Raw genomic sequence first — 17873 nt, 5'->3', positions numbered from 1 at the left:
CTTTGTTTCTTGATGAGTCTGGCTAGTGGTTTGTCAATTTTATTTATCCTCTCAAAGAACCAGCTTTTGGCTTTGTTGATTTTTGCTATAGTCTCTTATTTCTTTTGCATTTATTTCTGCCCTAATTTTTAAGATTTCTTTCCTTCTACTAACCTTGGGGTTCTTCATTTCTTCCTTTTCTAGTTGCTTTAGGTGTACAGTTAGTTTATTTATTTGACTTTTTTCTTGTTTCTTGAGGTATGCCTGTATTGCTATAAACCTTCCCCTTTGCACTGCTTTTACAGTGTCCCACAAATTTTGGGTTGTTGTGTTTTCATTTTCATTCATTTTTATGCATATTTTGATTTCTTTTTAGATTTCTTCTGTGATTTGTTGGTTATTCAGCAGCATGTTGTTCAGCCTCCATATGTTGGAATTTTTAATAGTTTTTCTCCTGTAATTGAGATCTAATCTTACTGCATTATGGTCAGAAAAGATGATTAGAATGATTTCAATTTTTTTGAATTTACCAAGGCTAGATTTATGGCCCAGGATATGATCTATCCTGGAGAAGGTTCAGTGTGTGCTTGAGAAAAAAGGTGAAATTCATTGTTTTGCGGTGAAATGTCCTATAGATATGAATTAGGTCTAACTGGTCTATTGTATCATTTAAAGTTTGTGTTTTCTTGTTAATTTTCTGTTTAGTTGATCTATCCATAGATGTGAGTGGAGTATTAAAGTCTCCCACTATTATTGTGTTCTTGTTAATTTCCCCTTTCATACTTGTTAGCATTTGCCTTACATATTGCGTTGATCCTATGTTGGGTGCATATATATTTATAATTGTTATATCTTCTTCTTGGATTGATCCTTTGATCATTATGTAGTGACTGTCTTTGTCTCTTTTCACAGCCTTTGTTTTAAAGTCTATTTTATCTGATATGAGTATTGCTACTCCTGCTACCTTTGGGCTTTATTTGCATGGAATATCTTTATCCAGCCCTTCACTTTCAGTCTGTATGTGTCCCTGGTTTCAAGGTGGGTTTCTTGTAGAGAACATATATAGGGGTCTTGTTTTTGTATCCATTCAGCCAGTCTTTGTCTTTTGGTTGGGGAATTCAACCCATTTACATTTATGGTAATTATTGATAAGTATGATCCCATTGCCATTTACTTTATTATTTTGGGTTCGAGCTTATACACCGTTTTTGTGTCTCCTGTCTAGAGAATATCCTTTAGCATTTGTTGGAGAGCTGGTTTGGTGGTGCTGAATTCTCTCAGCTTTTGCTTGTCTGTAAAGCTTTTGATTTCTCCTTCATATTTGAATGAGATCCTTGCTGGGTACAGTAATCTGGGCTGTAGGTTATTTTCTTTCATCACTTTTAAGTATGTCCTGCCATTCTCTCCTGGCCTGAAGAGTTTCTGTTGAAAGATCAGCTGTTTTCCTTATGGGAATCCCATTGTGTGTTATTTGTTGTTTTTCCCTTGCTGCATTTAATATTTGTTCTTTGTGTTTGATCTTTGTTAATTTGATTAATATGTGTCTTGGGGTGTCTTGCCTTGGGTTTATCCTGTTTGGGACTCTCTGGGTTTCTTGGACTTGGGTGATTATTTCCTTCCCCATTTTAGGGAAGTTTTCAACTATTATCTCCTCAAGTATTTTCTCATGGTCTTTCTTTTTGTCTTCTTCTTTGAGACTCCTATGATTCGAATGTTGGGGCGTTTAACATTGTCCTGGAGGTCTCTGAGATTGTCCTCATTTCTTTTAATTCGTTTTTCTTTTTTCCTCTCTGATTCATTTATTTCTACCATTCTATCTTCCACCTTATGTATCCTATCTTCTGCCTCCATTATTCTACTGTTGGTTCCCTCCAGAGTGTTCTTGATCTCATTTATTGCATTATTCATTATATATTGACTCTTTTTTATTTCTTCTAGGTCCTTGTTAAACCTTTCTTGCATGTTCTCAATCCTTATCTCCAGGCTATTTATCTGTAACTCCATTTTGTTTTCAAGATTTTAGATCATTTTCACTATCATTATTTGGAATTCTTTATCAGGTAGATTCCCTATCTCTTCCTCGTTTGTTTGGTTTGGTGGGCATTTATCCTGTTCCTTTACCTGTTGGGTATTCCTCTGCCTCTTCATCTTGTTTATATTGCTGTGTTTGGGGTGGCCTTTCTGTATTCTGGCAGTTTGTGGAGTTCTCTTTATTGTGGAGTTTCCTCACTGTGGGTGGGGTTGGACGGGTGGCTTGTCAAGGTTTCCTGGTTAGGGAAGCTTGTGTCGATGTTCTGGTGGGTGGACCTGGATTTCTTCTCTCTGGAGTACAGTGAAGTGTCCAGTAATGAGTTTTGAGATGTCAGTGGGTTTGGAGTGACTTTGGGCAACCTGTATATTGAAGCTCAGGGCTATGTTCCTGTGTTTCTGGATAATTTGCATGGTATGTCTTGCTCTGGAACTTGTTGGCCCTTGGGTGGTGCTTGGTTTCAGTGTAGGTATGGAGACGTTTGATGAGCTCCTGTCGATTAATGTTCCCTGGAGTTAGGAGTTCTCTGGTGTTCTCAGGATTTGAACTTAAGCCTCCTGCCTCTGGTTTTCAGTCTTATTCTTACAGTAGCCTCAGACTTCTCCATCTATACAGCACCGATGATGAAACATGTAGGTTAAAGATGAAAAGTTTCTCCTCAGTGAGGGACACCCAGAGAGGTTCACAGAGTTACATGGAGAAGAGAAGAAAGAGGAGGGAGATAGAGGTGACCAGAAGGAGAAGAAGGGGAATCCAAAGGGGAGAGAGCAAGCTAGCCATTAATCACTTCCCTATGTGCTCTTCACAGTCTGGACCCCTCAGAGATGTTCACGGAGTTACACAGAGAAGAGGGAGGAAGGAGACAGAGGTGGCAAGGAGGATAAAGGGGGGAATCGAAAGGAGAGAGACAGATCCAGCCAGTAATCAGTTCCCTGTGTTCTCCACAGCCCAGAACACACAAAGAGATTCACAGAGTTGGGTAGAGAAGAGAAGGGTGAGGGAGGAGATAGAGGCAACCTGGTGGAGAAAAAGGAGAGTCCAAAGGGGGAGAGAGCAGTCAAGCCAGTAATCTCGCTCCCAAGTAAAAATGGGTACTGAAGATTGGGTTCTTAAAGGTACAAAATTGGTAATAAATACCAAAAATTAAAGATTAAAAATCTAGAGGTTGGATTCTCAAAAATACAATATTAAAGGAAAAAAGTCACAAAAATTATAAAAAATATATATATATGAAGTTTGCTTTAAAAAATAGGGTCTTTTTTTTTGCAAAGTAGTAGTAGGTTATAAAAATGAAAATTAAAAGAGAGAGGACTTAAAAAAATTTTTTTTAATTTAAAGAATGATAATAGTAAATATATATCTAGGACTTTCTCTGATGTTGTTGTGGACAGTGTGGGGTCAGTTCGTTTTCAGATAGTTCCTTGATCCGGCTTATACTTCTCAAGATCTATAGGCCCCTTCCTATGTGGTTGGGTGCTAACTATAGGGTTTTAATCTATTGCACCTGTCACTTCCAAGGCGGTTCCCTCCGTTTTAGCTTCTTGTTTGCTGGTCTCTTCAGTGTCTAATTTCTACCTGACACAAGGGGGCGGTGATGGTCACTTTTTTAAGCTCACTTGTTCAGATGTGCTATGGGGAGGGAGGGACGCTGCAAACAAATAACCCTGGTGTGTCCTCGCAGTGTCTAAGCCACACTGGGTTTGCCCCTGCTCCCGGTGTGTGCTTTCCCAGTCTACACTGCTTAGGCTCTAGGTTGCTCTGCTGGGAACTGTCTGAGGCCGGCTCTGGGTTGTATGCACCTCCCAGGTCTAAGCCGCTCAGGTTCAGGTACTCAGGTACTCCACAAAGGTGCTGACTCTGTTGGGCCTGCATTTTGTGCCCTTCCCAGGTGCGAGCAGCTCAGGTGACCAGGTGTTTGGTGAGCGGGGTCGCTGTGACTTATCGCCTCCTCCGTCCCTGCTGCCTGGTTTTCTGGGTGTATAACTGGCACACCCTGGATATCAACTGTACAGAATCCCGGGAAGTCTTGGTTAGCAACAAAGCCTACTTGCAGTTTGGTAGATGATGTCTCTCTGGGGCCACGATTGCCCCCTTCCGGCTCTGGCTGCCCTTGCCTGCCTGTCTCTGGCGGGGGATGGACTGGTCTGCAGCTGGCTAACTCTGCTCAGTCCTTTGTTCTGTGAGCAGGCCTGGCAGTGTCTTAGGGGCTTTTCTCAGGGTAGCTATCCCACAGTCTGGTTTGCTACTTCACGTTAGGTCCCTCAGATTGCCCTCAGGGCGTTCTGGCCTGGTCCTTACTCTAAGCAGTGCAGCAGGCGCCTCCCTGCCCCAGCCGCTTGCTAGTGGCGGATGCGGGTGTCTGGGCTGCTTCTCCACTGGGAGTTACCGTTGGGCACGTAATCTGTGTGTTTTAATTATTTATTTTTCCTCTTGGTTATATTGCTCTCTGAGGTTCCAAGGCTCGCCACAGACTTGCCAGTGAGAGTGTTTCCTGGTGTTCGGAAACTTCTCTCTTTTTTAAGACTCCCTTCCCGGGACAGATCTCCATCCCTACCTCTTTTGTCTCTCTTTTTATCTTTTATATTTTTTCCTACCTCCTTTCAAAGACAATGGGCTGCTTTTCTGGGTGCCTGATGTCCTCTGCTGGCATTCAGAAGTTGTTTTGTGGAATTTACTCAGCGTTCAAATGTTCTTTTGATGAATTTGTGGAGGAGAAAGTGGTCTCCCTGTCCTATTCCTCCATCATCTTAGGACCACCTCCTACTTATTTTTTAATATTGAGTTTTAGGAGTTCTTTATGTATTCTACATATAAATCTCTTATCTAATATAAGATTTTTAAATATTTTCTCCCATTTTTTGAATTGTCTTTTCAGTTTCTTGATGGTATCAATTGTAAGTATAAAGTCTATAATTTTGATTAGATTCAACTTCAAGTCTTAGGAGAAATCCTAGTTTGTCATGACATATAGCCTTCTTTATATTCAGCGAGATTTGCTTTGCTAGTATTTTTTGTTGAGGATTTTTTTATATCTATATTCATATCAAAGATTGGTCTGTGGTTATTTTTTGGTGAATGTTTTGTCCTTAGGCTTCACGTGTTATAACCAACTCCGTGTGAAGCCTTGGAGCCCATATGTCTTTCTGACAGGTTAAGCTATAGTTATTCATTTTTGCCATTTTTCCAGTCTCTCTTCAAAGCTATATTTCCTCACTCACCAAATTTTATGAGGAAAAAGACAAAAATATCATGATTTGGTATACCCTACTTATAGAGTGGTGGCAGGCAGCCACATGGATAAGGACAAAATTTACATGGTTTTTCAATGAATCTCTTTATTTTTTGTTTTCTGCTCCTTCAGGGGAATCTTTTCTTCCTTTTTAGATTTTTTCTTTGTCTCTTATGTTTTACTTATTGGCACAGATAATTAGTTCTTTATTGGTATGGTGGTTGTGCTTTTTTGTCCAGATGAGAGAGACTAAAGTGATAAAATTTAGTGATTTTTCCTCCATTTCCTAGGCTTCTTTTTCCTGAACTGCCTACGTATCCCCTCAGATTTCTTCTTATCAAATCCAGGTATATTAGTGACAATTATTCTCATTATTATATGTATTCACTTTCACTAATCCCACTAATATCTAAGTAATAATTAGGTTAGGAGCCACATTGAGTCAAATCAGCCCAGTACTCTGATCAGCACAGCACAAATCAGACAGTACTGTGTCTTTCCTAATGAACCTTAACTAGAATTGGAAGATTATGGCCTGATATGGCATGTTTCTGTCATTGAATTCATTTTTGCCAGTTCTTAACCACTTTCCTTTCCTCTTTCCTTTTGTGTTTTTTTTGTTAGTTTAGAGAGAGGAAGATTTTATAATCTGGATTTACTCTTCCTTACAAAGAAGTTTGATCTACTGTATCAATTATTTTTTTGACATCTACTTTGTTATATATTTTTAATTTTTGATAAATTGTAAACTGAAAGAATGCATTAAGGGTTTATTACTGTTTTGTTTCTCTTCCTCTTGAGTTTTTAACCAATTTTACTTTATGTGTTTTGATGAATACTACTTATTGTGTAAAAGTTTGTACTGATTAATTGCTCCTTGGAAACTGTTATCTTTTATCTTTGCCCTTTTTGCTTTGAAGTCAGCTTTGCCCAATATTCCTGTTGTGATCTTTTCTTTTTATACTTTGTTGTTTTATATGTTTTTGTCTATTTCTTATTAACCTTAATGGAGTCTTTAATATGAGAAGTCTCTTTAACTGCTTAGTTTTCCTGATAGTATTTATTGATATGATATATATTTTGAACTTATTCTTGCATTTTTAGAATGAACTCCAGTTGATCATGAAGTATTTTTAATGTGATGCTACTTTCTGTTTGCTATATTTTTATTTAATACCTTTATATTGATATTTATAAGATAGAATGGTTGTAGTTTTGTTTGTAAATTCATGGTAAAAATATGTATCAGTACACTTATATCCATCTTAACATGTTTTAAGTGTATAGATTAGTAGCTTTAAGCATATAGATATTGTTGTACAGTAGATCTCTAGAACTTTTTAACTTGTAAAACTGAAAGTCTAAATCCATTAAACCCTACCTTATAACCACCTTTTTTCTCTGTTTCTATGATTTTAATTACCATTCATTATTTGTCTTTCTGTAACTGGATTACTTCAGTTAGCATAATGTCTTTAAGATTCATCCATGTTGTAGCATGTGACAAAATTTCCTTCTTTTGTTCAGTCGTAGGGTGGTGTCCAACTTTTTGCAACCCCATAGACTGCAAAACACCAGGTTTTCCTGTCCTTCACCGTCTCTTGGAGCTTGCTCAAACTCATGTCCATTGAGTTGGTGATACCATACAATCATCTTGTCCTTCCTTCCTTCCCCTCTCTCTCTCTCTGTCTCTCTTTCTTCTTCCCTCTGTCTCTCTCATTACTGTTTTTAAGGCTGCCTAATATTCCATTGTGTGTATATGCCACATATTCTTTATTCATTCATCTGTGATGAAAATTAGGGCTGCTTTTACTTCTTGGCTATTGTCATTAATGTCTTAATGAACAGAGGTATGCAGATATCTCTTGGAGATCCTGCTTTGAATTCTTTTGGATATATATCCCAAAAGCGGGATTCTTGGATCATATAGTAATTTTAATATTAATTTTTTGAGGAACCACCATACAGTTTTCCATAGCAACTGTACCATTTTTCATTCCTACTAATAATGGGCAAGGATTCCAGTTTCTCTGCATCCTTGCCAACGCTTATTTTCTGCTACTTTGATAGTGATCATCCTAATGAATGTGAAATGTTAGCTCATTGCACTTTTGATTTGCATTTCCCATATAATTAGAGATGTTGGACATCTTTTCATAAGCTTGTTGGCCATTTGTATATCCTCTTTGGAGAACTGTCTGTTCACATCTTTTGCCCATTTTAAAATTATTTGGTTTTTTGGTTGAGTTTTATGTGTGTGTTTATCTTTGGTTGATTTGGGAGGTGTATATATCCTTTTTAATTATTTTACTGGTTGTTGTTGTTCAGTCACCTAGTCATGTCCCACTCTTTGTGACCCCACGGACTGCAGCATGCCAGACCTCCCTGTCCCTCACCATTTCCTGGAGTTTGCCCAAGTTCATGTCCATTGCATTGGCGATACCATCCAGCCATCTCATCCTCTGATGCCCTCTTCTCCTTCTACCCTTAATCTTTCCCAGCATCAGGGTCTTTTCCAATGAATCAGTTTTTCGCATCAGACGACCAAAATACTGGAGCTTCAGCTTCACCATCAATCCTTCCAATGAGTATTCAGGGTTGATTTCCTTTAAGATTGAAGGGTTTGATCTCCTTGCTGTCAAGGGACTTTCAGGACTCTTCTCCAGCACCATAATTTGAAGGCAGCAGAGACATTTTACTGGTTATCTTTATGTTTTTAAACAATATATTGAACACTTTCTCCTACTGCCTATTCTTTTATATATATAATTTTTATGTTTTATTATTTTATATTATCAAGATTAATCTGACTCTTTGTGACCTCATGGACTGTAGCTCACCAGGCTCCTCTGTCCATGAAATTCTCCAGGCAAGAATATTGGAGTGGGTAGCCATTCCCTTCTCCAGGGGATCTTCCTGACCCAGGGATTAAACTGTGGTCTCCTGCATTGCAGGCAGATTACTGTTGAGCCACCAGGGAAGCCTGATAAAAGCACATTTCCAGTATTTAAGTTGAACTCATGTTTTATGTGAAACTTTTTCTTAGTTTTCAATTTTGACCCTAGTCAATAAGCCAATATTCCCTGGTGGCTCAGATGGTAAAGAATCTGCCTAAAATTCAGGAGACGCAGGTTCTATCCCTGGGTTGGGAAGATCCCCTGGAGTAGGAAATGGCAGTCCACTCCTGTGTGCTTGCTTAGAGAGTTCTGTGGACAGAGGAGTCTGGTGGGCTATAGTCCATGGGATTGCAAAGAGTCAGATATGACTAAGCGGCTAACACTTTGGCTTTCATGATATGCCAATTCTGATTTTGACCTCTTTTACATACCAATCAATATGAAGAAATTGTTACTGGATGATAGTCTTAGCTTCTACTTAAAATACGTTGACTTTGTGAGACTGTGCTAAATCACCTTTCCTGTGTCTTTCATCTCTTGATGGTACCTTACTCTCTGCCTAGTGAGATGTGGTATTTTATATATTTGTCTATATCCTTGATATGGAAAGAGAGTTTTAAAATCTTCCAGTTGGTCCTTCTAAATGTAAAAAATCTCACTGTGTATTCAGAACTAATATGGTGATTATGCCATTTACTGAGTTTATCTATTCAACTGTATACTCAGGATCTAAAGAAATTATCACAGAATAGGTTTATGGTTCCATGGGCTCACCGTGAGATGGAGTTAGATTAAATGTATTTATCATGTGACCCCAGAACACCTGCACTCAAGCTAGTGAGTGAAAAAATAGTAACATTTTGGGTTATAAGAGTTGGTGTTAGCTGATAGTCAATATCCAATTACCAAAATTCAGTATGCATTTCTGATATTATTGCAAAATCCATCTTTTAATTTAGAGGGTTCTAGGTTTATAAATTTATTCAGGTCTGAAAGGTGAGCACAAGGCTGTCATACTCTACTCCTGTACCTCAAGTCAATCCTTTCTTTGCCAGTCCATATTACAGACATTTTTTAGTTACTCATTAAATATGGACCTTAGTGGACTGCCCATTAGTTTAGGGAACTCATGATCAGTTAGACATTACCAGAGAAACACTTTTGGGTATGAGCTAATCCATACATTGGAAACACATGTTGTATTAGAACAGACTGTACTAAGATGTCCAGACCTGCAGAAGTCAAGAGTCAGAGAAAGTACAGTTTAGGAAGGTGCTTTCTCCATTCTGTCCTCTAGAAGCTGAGATGTGTATTCTGAGAGTCAGTATAATTTAGCTAGTTTAGAGGATATACTTTATCCTAGAAGACTGCATTTCATACCCACAGAGTAGATGTCAATTGTGATAACTGAAGATCAATTATTGCCAGTTTATAGGATATATAATAAGAACAGTGACTACATGTTATATCAGCTTATTGCCAGCTTCTTTCATGGTGAAGTGTATTGTCTGGTTAAGAGCAACATTTTAGGAGAGATAGCATTGTGTACATAAGACGTTCAGTGAGTACAGATATTGTCATAGGCATCATGGACAGCCAAGGCAGGTTTGCCTAAAGTTGTACATGTGCATTGAAACTTTTCCTTCTCTGACACTTGTAAGGCTACTTGAGGCTGTAACCATTCTGTTTTCCAGATGACTCTCATATTAAAGGCATTGTACATATTATTTTTTCTAGGCCAGGGTTAATTTTTCCTTTTTTCCCCTACTGAATGTACATACACTAATCTCCAACAGAATATATTATTTCCTGGAGTACTAGAGAAATGATGTATTATTTTATAACTATTTTGTACCTTTTTTGTAACTTTCTTTTTATTCCTCATCCCTGTTCATCTCATGTTGAAAATTTATTATTCAGTGTTCAACTGAATTGCTTTTCTTAATACACAGAGAATAAGTGTATTCTGCCTCTAAAGGTTCATAATATTTTGAATCTCTTTGCAGCTCTTTATAGCTAGTTAATTGTGTATATCCCTTACTTTATAAGATGATCCATGCACTTCATTTTACAAATGAAAAAGCTGAGATTTGGTGTCTTAAAGGACTTACTCAAGAGTCCACAGGTACCTGCCAGAGACAGATCAGAATTTTTTAAAAAAGATAATCGAAATCAAATAACATACTTCTGTAGAAAGGAAATAATTTTTTTCTTTTCATTGTTTTTTAAGCTTTAGAAGGCAGGATTCTTTATTAGTATTTCTTAGGAAAGATTTAATAATAGGAAAATTAATTTTTATAATAGTATTGACTACATTGTATGTACTTGATATTCATTTTTAATAGGAAGAACTCAAAAGAGAGATGAAAGAAAACACAGTTACTCTCAAAGGAAAAAAAGACAAGGTAAGAGTTTTATATAATTCTCATAAATTTCTTTATAACCATTTTGTTTTCTAACATCTATTTAGTAAATTTTTATCATAAATTGGAAAATAACATCAAAAATATATCACACAAAAGATATGGTACCAACATAAAATGGAATAGTACTCAGCCATAGAAAAGAACAAAATAATACCATTTGCAGCAATGGACCTAGAGATTGCATACTGAATGAAGTCAGAGAAGGAACTATACATATGGTCACTTCTATGTGGAATCTAAAAAAAAGGCTATAAATGAGCTTATCTACAAAACAAAAATAGAGTTACAGATGTAGAAATTAGATTTATGATTACCAGGGAGTAAGAGGCTGGGAAGGGATAAATTGGAAGTTTGGAATTGATATATACACACTGCTGCTACTGCTACTGCTAAGTCACTTCAGTTGTGTCCGACTCTGTGCGACCCCATAGACGGCAGCCCACCAGGCTGCCCCATCCCTGGGATTCTTCAGGCAAGAACACTCAAGTGGGTTGCCACTTCCTTCTCCAATGCATGAAAGTGAAAAGTGAAAGTGAAGTCGCTCAGTTGTGTCTGACTCTTTGCGACCCCATGGACTGCAGCCTACCAGGCTGCTCCGCCCATGGGATTTTCCAGGCAAGAGTACTGGAGTGGGTTGCCATTGCCTTCTCCGATATACACACAATTATGTATAAAATAGATAACTACTAAGGACCTCCTGTATAGCTCAGGGACTTCTACTGTAATGGCCTATATGGGAAAAGAATCTAAACAAGATTGGATATATGCGTATGCATACATATAACAGATTCACTTTGCTATACACCTGAAACTAACACAATGTTATAAATCAACTATACACCAAAATTTTTTTAAAATAATATATATCACACAATTTCATTTCCAAAATTGTTTCTTTATTAATCCAAAAGCATTAGCTAAAACATTTCAAAGCATCTGTCATTTGGAAATTTAGAGAAGATTTTAATCTTTTAAAAATTTTATTATAGTATTAAATTAGGTACATTTGTGTTTCTTGAGAAATTTCCAATGTTAGAGGGAAAACATTTCATTTAAAAATTTTAAAGCTCATGTTTAGATTATGTCTAATTTTGAGTTTTTGAGAGGGCTAAACAAATCACATCTTGCTTCTTAAATCTGAACCAGTTTAGAAAGGTAGTGAAAATCAAAATAGTATCTTTTCAGTTCAGTTCAGTTCAGTTGCTCAGTCGTGTCTGACTCTTTGCGACCCCATGAACCACAGCACTCCAGGCCTCCCTGTCCGTCACCATCTCCCGGAGTCTACCCAAACCCATGTCCATTGAGTCAGTGATGCCATCCAACCATCTCATCCTCTGTTGTCCCCTTCTCATCCTGCCCTTAGTCTTTCCCAGCATCAGGGTCTTTTCAAATGAGTCAGCTCTTCGCATCAGGTGGCCAAAGTATCGGAGTTTCAGCTTCAACATCAGTCCTTCATCTTTATTATTGATAAACAATATTGGATAATGTGGCTTATATTTGAAGAAAACAGGATTTCTTAATCCTGAAATCCCAAATTAAACAAGTTTATCTACTCTTGTCATAGATAGAGCTGGATTAGGACAAGTCTACCCACTTGAATGACCTGCTCTTTTAAGATACATGGCGTAGAGGAGAATGTGTGCTTCTTCGGTTACCCAAGGGGAGAAATAAGGAAGAGGTTGAATTATATGTCCACAATTAATCCTTCCATATTCAGCAATCCTGTTAAGCCATTGATCTTCCCCTAAGGAAGCAGAGAGAGGTTAGGAATGTTCCCTGCACATGAAAGGAAGCATCAAGTATGAAAAAGGGAGGTAATATTCAGCTTCAATATATTTGGTAATATAGGATTATTACAGAAGAGTGTTCTTGCAAATTTTAGTTAAAGTGAGTAAATATTCTTTATATATAGTGATGTAGTCTCCTAAGTCTCCACAGAAGTTGCTCTGACTGTAAACTGAAGAAAACAGAGTTGTTGAGAACAGTTCAGTTGTTAAGGTATAGATGGTGCTTTAATTTTGATATGTTTGTGTTCAAAGAAGGGCTTCCCAGGTGTCGCTAGTGGTAAACAACCCACCTGCCAGTGCAGGAAATGGCAAGAGATACGGGTCTAATCCCTGTGTCAGGAAGATACCTGGAAGAGGGCATGGTAACCCACTCCAATATTCTTGCCTAGAGAATCCTATAGACAGAGGAGCCTGGCAGGCTACAGTCTGTAGTCACAAAGAGTTGGACACGACTGAAGTGAGTGTTCGAAGAGAAGAAAAAAAGAATTATTGTACCTGTAAATGAATATTAAGTGCTCCATGTGTCCAGACACATATAACAGACACGAAAACATTATATATGGAGAAATTATTGTCATATTAGAATTAGCTGGGAGGATTAGATACAGACTGGGCTTCCCTGGTGGCTCAGACAGTAAAGCACCTGTCTGCAATGAGGGAGACCCGGGTTAAACCCCTGGGTTGGAAAGATCCCCTGGAGAAGGAAATGGCAATCCACTCCAGTACTCTTGCCTGGACAATCCCATGGACAAAGGAGCCTAGTAGGCTACAGTCCATGGGGTTGCAAAGAGTCAGACACAACTGAGTGACTTCACTTACATACAGACTAAGCAAAGTGTCTGATGAAGATAATACATTGGTTAAACTCCAGTACTTCTAAATATAGAATATGTTCATATTGTGAAAATATATATCAGATATTCTTGCAGATTTGTTTTGATTCCTGTATAATCCTAGTAATATATATCTATTCTCTGTGTACATTATCAAATAGATTAGTTAATTCCCTATAGTTTATCTGGGGGTCTGGATATATATATATTGCAAATAATGAGAAAATGATAAATGAAAAGATTTAAATAGGCTTTTGTGTGCTATGCTTTATTCCAACAATATTGAAGTATTACAAACCTTATATATGATAATTGTTAGGTTTATCAATCAAAAATTTCTGAGTTTGGGTATGTTACTTCTTCATACTTCAGTCTTATCTATAAAACAACTTTCTCAAAAGTTGTTATGAAGATTAAATGAGATAGTATTTGTGAAGCATTTGAAATTGTGCTTGGCACATAGGACATGCTGAATAAGTATTTGTTTAAAAAGTATTACAGAGAAAAGCATGAATGTTCTGTATATATGCATCACTGGAAAGGTAATAGAAAAGAATGTAACTTGTAGGAGAGTAATACATCTTCATGAGGTATTACAAAGAGGGTTATTTCAGTAGTCTAGAATGCTGGTGCATTTTCTTTGTCTACCAAGCTACTAGGGAAATGTTAGATTCCCAGATATGACCACAAGGTGGTACAGTTGCCATTCTCAGTCCTTTTGGGTGAAGAAAATTTGTCCATGAAAGCAGTTAAATTTTGGAGATTCTGAGGATGATTCCTGGTAAGTCCAGAGAGCAGAACAAGTTTTCTTTAATCAAAATTGTGTTATCAGCTATGTTATAGAAATATTTATGGAAAAGTATGTAAAATTTGCCCAGAGATAAAATTGCCAACATCTGCTGGATCATCGAAAAAGCAAGAGAGTTCCAGAAAAACATCTATTTCTCCTTTATTGACTATGCCAAAGTCTTTGACTGTGTGGATCACAATAAACTGTGGAAAATTCTTCAAGAGATGGGAATACCAGACCACCTGACCTGCCTCTTGAGAAACCTATATGCAGGTCAGGAAGCAACAGTTAGAACTGGATATGGAACAACAGACTAGTTCCAAATAGGAAAAGAAGTACATTGAGGCTGTATGTTGTCATCCTGCTTATTTAACTTATAGCAGAGTACATCCTGAGAAACGCTGGGCTGGAAGAAGCACAAGCTGGAATCAAGATTGCCGGGAGAAATATCAGTAACCTCAGATATGCAGATGACACCACCCTATGGCAGAAAGTGAAGAGGAACTAAAAAGCCTCTTGATGAAAGTGAAAGAGGAGAGTGAAAAAGTTGACTTAAAACTCAACATTCAGAAAACGAAGATCATGGCATCTGGTCCCATCACTTCATGGCAAATAGATGGAGAAACTGTCAGACTGTATTTTTCTGGGCTCCAAAATCACTGCAGATGGTGATTGCAGCCATGAAATTAAAAGACGCTTACTCCTTGGAAGGAAAGTTATGACCAACCTAGACTGCAAATTAAAAAGCAGAAACATTACTTTGCCAACAAAGGTCCGTCTAGTCAAGGCTATGGTTTTTCCAGTGGTCATGTATGGATGTGAGAGTTGAACTCTGAAGAAAGCTGAGCACCAAAGAATTGATGCTTTGAAACTGTGGTGTTGGAGAAGACTCTTGAGAGTCCCTTGGACTGTAAGGAGATCCAACCAGTCCATTCTAAAGGAGGTCAGTCCTGGGTGTTCTTTGGAAGGACTGATGCTAAAGCTGAAACTCCAATACTTTGGCCACCTGATGCGAAGAGTTGACTCGTTGGAAAAGACTCTGATGCTGGGAGGGATTGGGGGCAGGAGGAGAAGGGGATGACAGAGGATGAGATGGCTGATGGCATCACCATCTCAATGGACATGAGTCTGAATGAACTCCAGGAGTTGGTGATGGACAGGGAGGCCTGGCATGCTGCAGTTCATGGAGTCGCAAAGAGTCAGACATGACTGAGTGACTGAACTGAACTGAACTGGTGTAAAATGCATCTCTGAAAAAATGATACCAAAATTAATTTTTTGTGTGAAAAAGTATTATGAACTTGGCAAGAAACCTGCAAATTACCCCATTTATCTCCTTTAAAAATTTTTTTATTTTTAAATTGAGGTATAGTTTACTTACAGTATTATTAAATATAAATTTCAGTTATACAACATAGTGATTCACAATTTTTAAAGGTTATACTCCACTTGTAGTTATTATAAAATATTGGGTATACTCTCTGTGCTGTACAGTATATCCTTACAGCTTATTTATTTTATACATAGTATTTTGTGCCTCATAATCAGCTCCTTTATCTTGCCCTGAAAATTTCTCTAGGTTTTTACTTTCATAATTTTTCCTCTCTCCCCCTTTTTTTTTCTGAAGGTGAATGAAACTAGTAGATAGATAGAAAAGGGCTGATATTTTTATAGATGAAACAGGACTTATGAAAACATGAAAGAGATGCCTTTGGGCTGTAGGGTTATTGGAATGAATCACAAATTAAGATTTTTTTTTTTCCACCAGGACTAGAGAATTGTCTTTGGAGACTTTCCAACTTTTGGTCAAATAGAGAGTTGAGATTATTATTTATTTTTATAGCAGCACTGTGAGGACAAAGGGAGAAAAAACCATTTCCATCTTTAAATAAGAAAAATAAAGTCATAAAGAAGATAGGTGTAATTTATTCAAAGTTTTCTACTCAATACTACACTTGAGTGTAAATTCTAGTTTATTTCAGTGTTATTTTTACAAGTTGCTGCACTTCAGTTAAAATGACACTTAATGATGACTTCTTTCATTTTTGTTGTTCAATAGAAAACACAGACGTCTTTATTGGAAACACCTGAAACTAATTATTGGCAACTTGATTCTAAAGTACCTCTTTCACAAAATGTATCTCGAAGCTTCCCATCAGCTAATCAGAGCAGATCTTCAAAAGATAAAAGAGACTATTTGCGTACACCTGCCAAAAATATCTTATCTACACCATTACCAAAGGTTTGTTGCTAAAATTTCTAAGAAAGTTGTCTTTTCTTTTTTTTAAATAAAAAAGTCTCTGGTATCATATACCATATATCTGGTATCAAACACATAGGTATAATAACCTTTGTCTTGAAAGTTTTGGTTATTTGTTACACCAGTGTGAAATAGTTTAATTGTATTCTATCACTGTACACATCTTAATGACATCTTGGGCAAATTTTATCACTTTCTGGCTTTTACCAGTGCATAGGTCCCTGATAGACAAGCTCTAATTTTGACTTGAATTTTCCAGTATCACCTCAGTTACCTGCCTTTGGTGTTTACTCCTCATCGTCTTGTTGCTGGAGTCTTTTAGTTAGCAGTGTCCTTGTGAAGCAGGTACCACTAGCAAGGTGGCTCATATCTAGCTATCTTCAACATGTCCACTTAATCCATGGGGAATTCTTTCAACCTTTCAGTGCTAAATGGTGGTGTATAATGCTCTACTTCTGACTTCCCTCTCCTCCTCTCTGCCATCTGTCTTACTCTGATTTCTTTTTACTTGTTCAGGTAGACATAAAGACAGATAACTAAGTCTTCTTACTAGGTTTATATCCACCTAGGGAATGAGATGCCAGTCTCCCCTTCTAGAAGGCACCATTAGTCATTATAAGGCTTCTTTAAAAAAAAAAAAAAGTTTAACTAGAGAATAATTACTTTACAATATTGTGATGGTTTCTGCCAGACATAAACATGAATCAGCCATAGGTATACATATGTCCCCTCAGTGGAAAATTACTCAACTATAAAAAGGAAAACTCCTTTTTAGAGTTATATTCTTACTTGCTTTGAGAGTTGATGGAGGAATATTTCAATCTATCTTTACCCCCAAGCCAAAATTGTGTGCTTTTCCCTCCGTTTGTATAAATTGACTGGGAATAAGAGAGATATTTAGTGATTGTTAGTCCTGTTCTACCACCTTTTAATAAGCCTTAGAGAAGGAGGTAGCCCTAATTATACATTGCTTTCTTTAGAGTGTAAGTTACTAGCACTTTTCCCCCCAACTTTGTGCTTTAGTTGACAATTTCAGACAAAAATAGTCTCCTTTATGTCCTGTATTATATATATTGAATTATATGTACAGTATTATCCACCTCATGGAAATTATGAAAACTAGTAAAGTACATAGCAAGGCTATTATATGAAATTATCTTGTTGTACCTATTATTTTATTATTCAAAATATGAAATGATCTCTATTAAAGAATTGTTGTTAGGTTGCTAAATCATATCTAACTCTTTGCAATCCCATGGTCTGCAGCACATCAAACTTTCCTGTCCTTCACTGTATCCTGGAATTTGTGCAAGTTCATGTCCATTGAGTTTATGATGGCATCCAACCATCTCATCCTCTGGTTCCCCCTTCTCCTGCCCTCAGTCTTTCCTAGCATCAGGGTCTTTTCCAATGAGTTGGATATTCGCATCAGGTAGCCAAAGTATTGGAGCTTCAGCTTCAGCATCAATCCTACCAATGAATATTTAGGGTTGATTTTCTTCAGATGTTCAAGCTGGATTTAGAAAAGGCAGAGGAACCAGAGATCAAATTGCCAACATCCGCTGGATCATTGAAAAAGCAAGAGAGTTCCAGAAAAACATCTATTTCTGCTTTATTGACTATGCCAAAGCCTTTGACTGTGT

The 17873-nt window shown here is 37.3% G+C and overlaps 2 protein-coding genes across 3 annotated transcripts in view; one reads left to right on the top strand and one right to left on the bottom strand.

Moving 5' to 3' along the window:
- SYCP1 (synaptonemal complex protein 1) overlaps window positions 1-17873 on the top strand; it is a 147263-nt gene that overhangs the window by 122000 nt on the left and 7390 nt on the right. For both annotated transcript variants that reach the window (XM_010830745.1, XM_010830744.1), the window contains 2 exons: window positions 10480-10539; window positions 16030-16212. In XM_010830745.1, the coding sequence (XP_010829047.1) occupies window positions 10480-10539; window positions 16030-16212 (243 nt within the window). The remainder of the gene's footprint in view (window positions 1-10479; window positions 10540-16029; window positions 16213-17873) is intronic.
- TSPAN2 (tetraspanin 2) overlaps window positions 17380-17873 on the bottom strand; it is an 86198-nt gene continuing 85704 nt past the window's right edge. The window contains exon 9 of the mRNA XM_010830748.1: window positions 17380-17743. The gene's annotated coding sequence lies outside the window, so the exon portion shown is untranslated. The remainder of the gene's footprint in view (window positions 17744-17873) is intronic.

Source organism: Bison bison, unplaced genomic scaffold (assembly GCF_000754665.1).
Source record: "Bison bison bison isolate TAMUID 2011002044 unplaced genomic scaffold, Bison_UMD1.0 scf7180017864519, whole genome shotgun sequence".
Taxonomy (NCBI): domain Eukaryota; kingdom Metazoa; phylum Chordata; class Mammalia; order Artiodactyla; family Bovidae; genus Bison; species Bison bison.
This window is presented reverse-complemented; position numbering and strand designations above follow the sequence as displayed.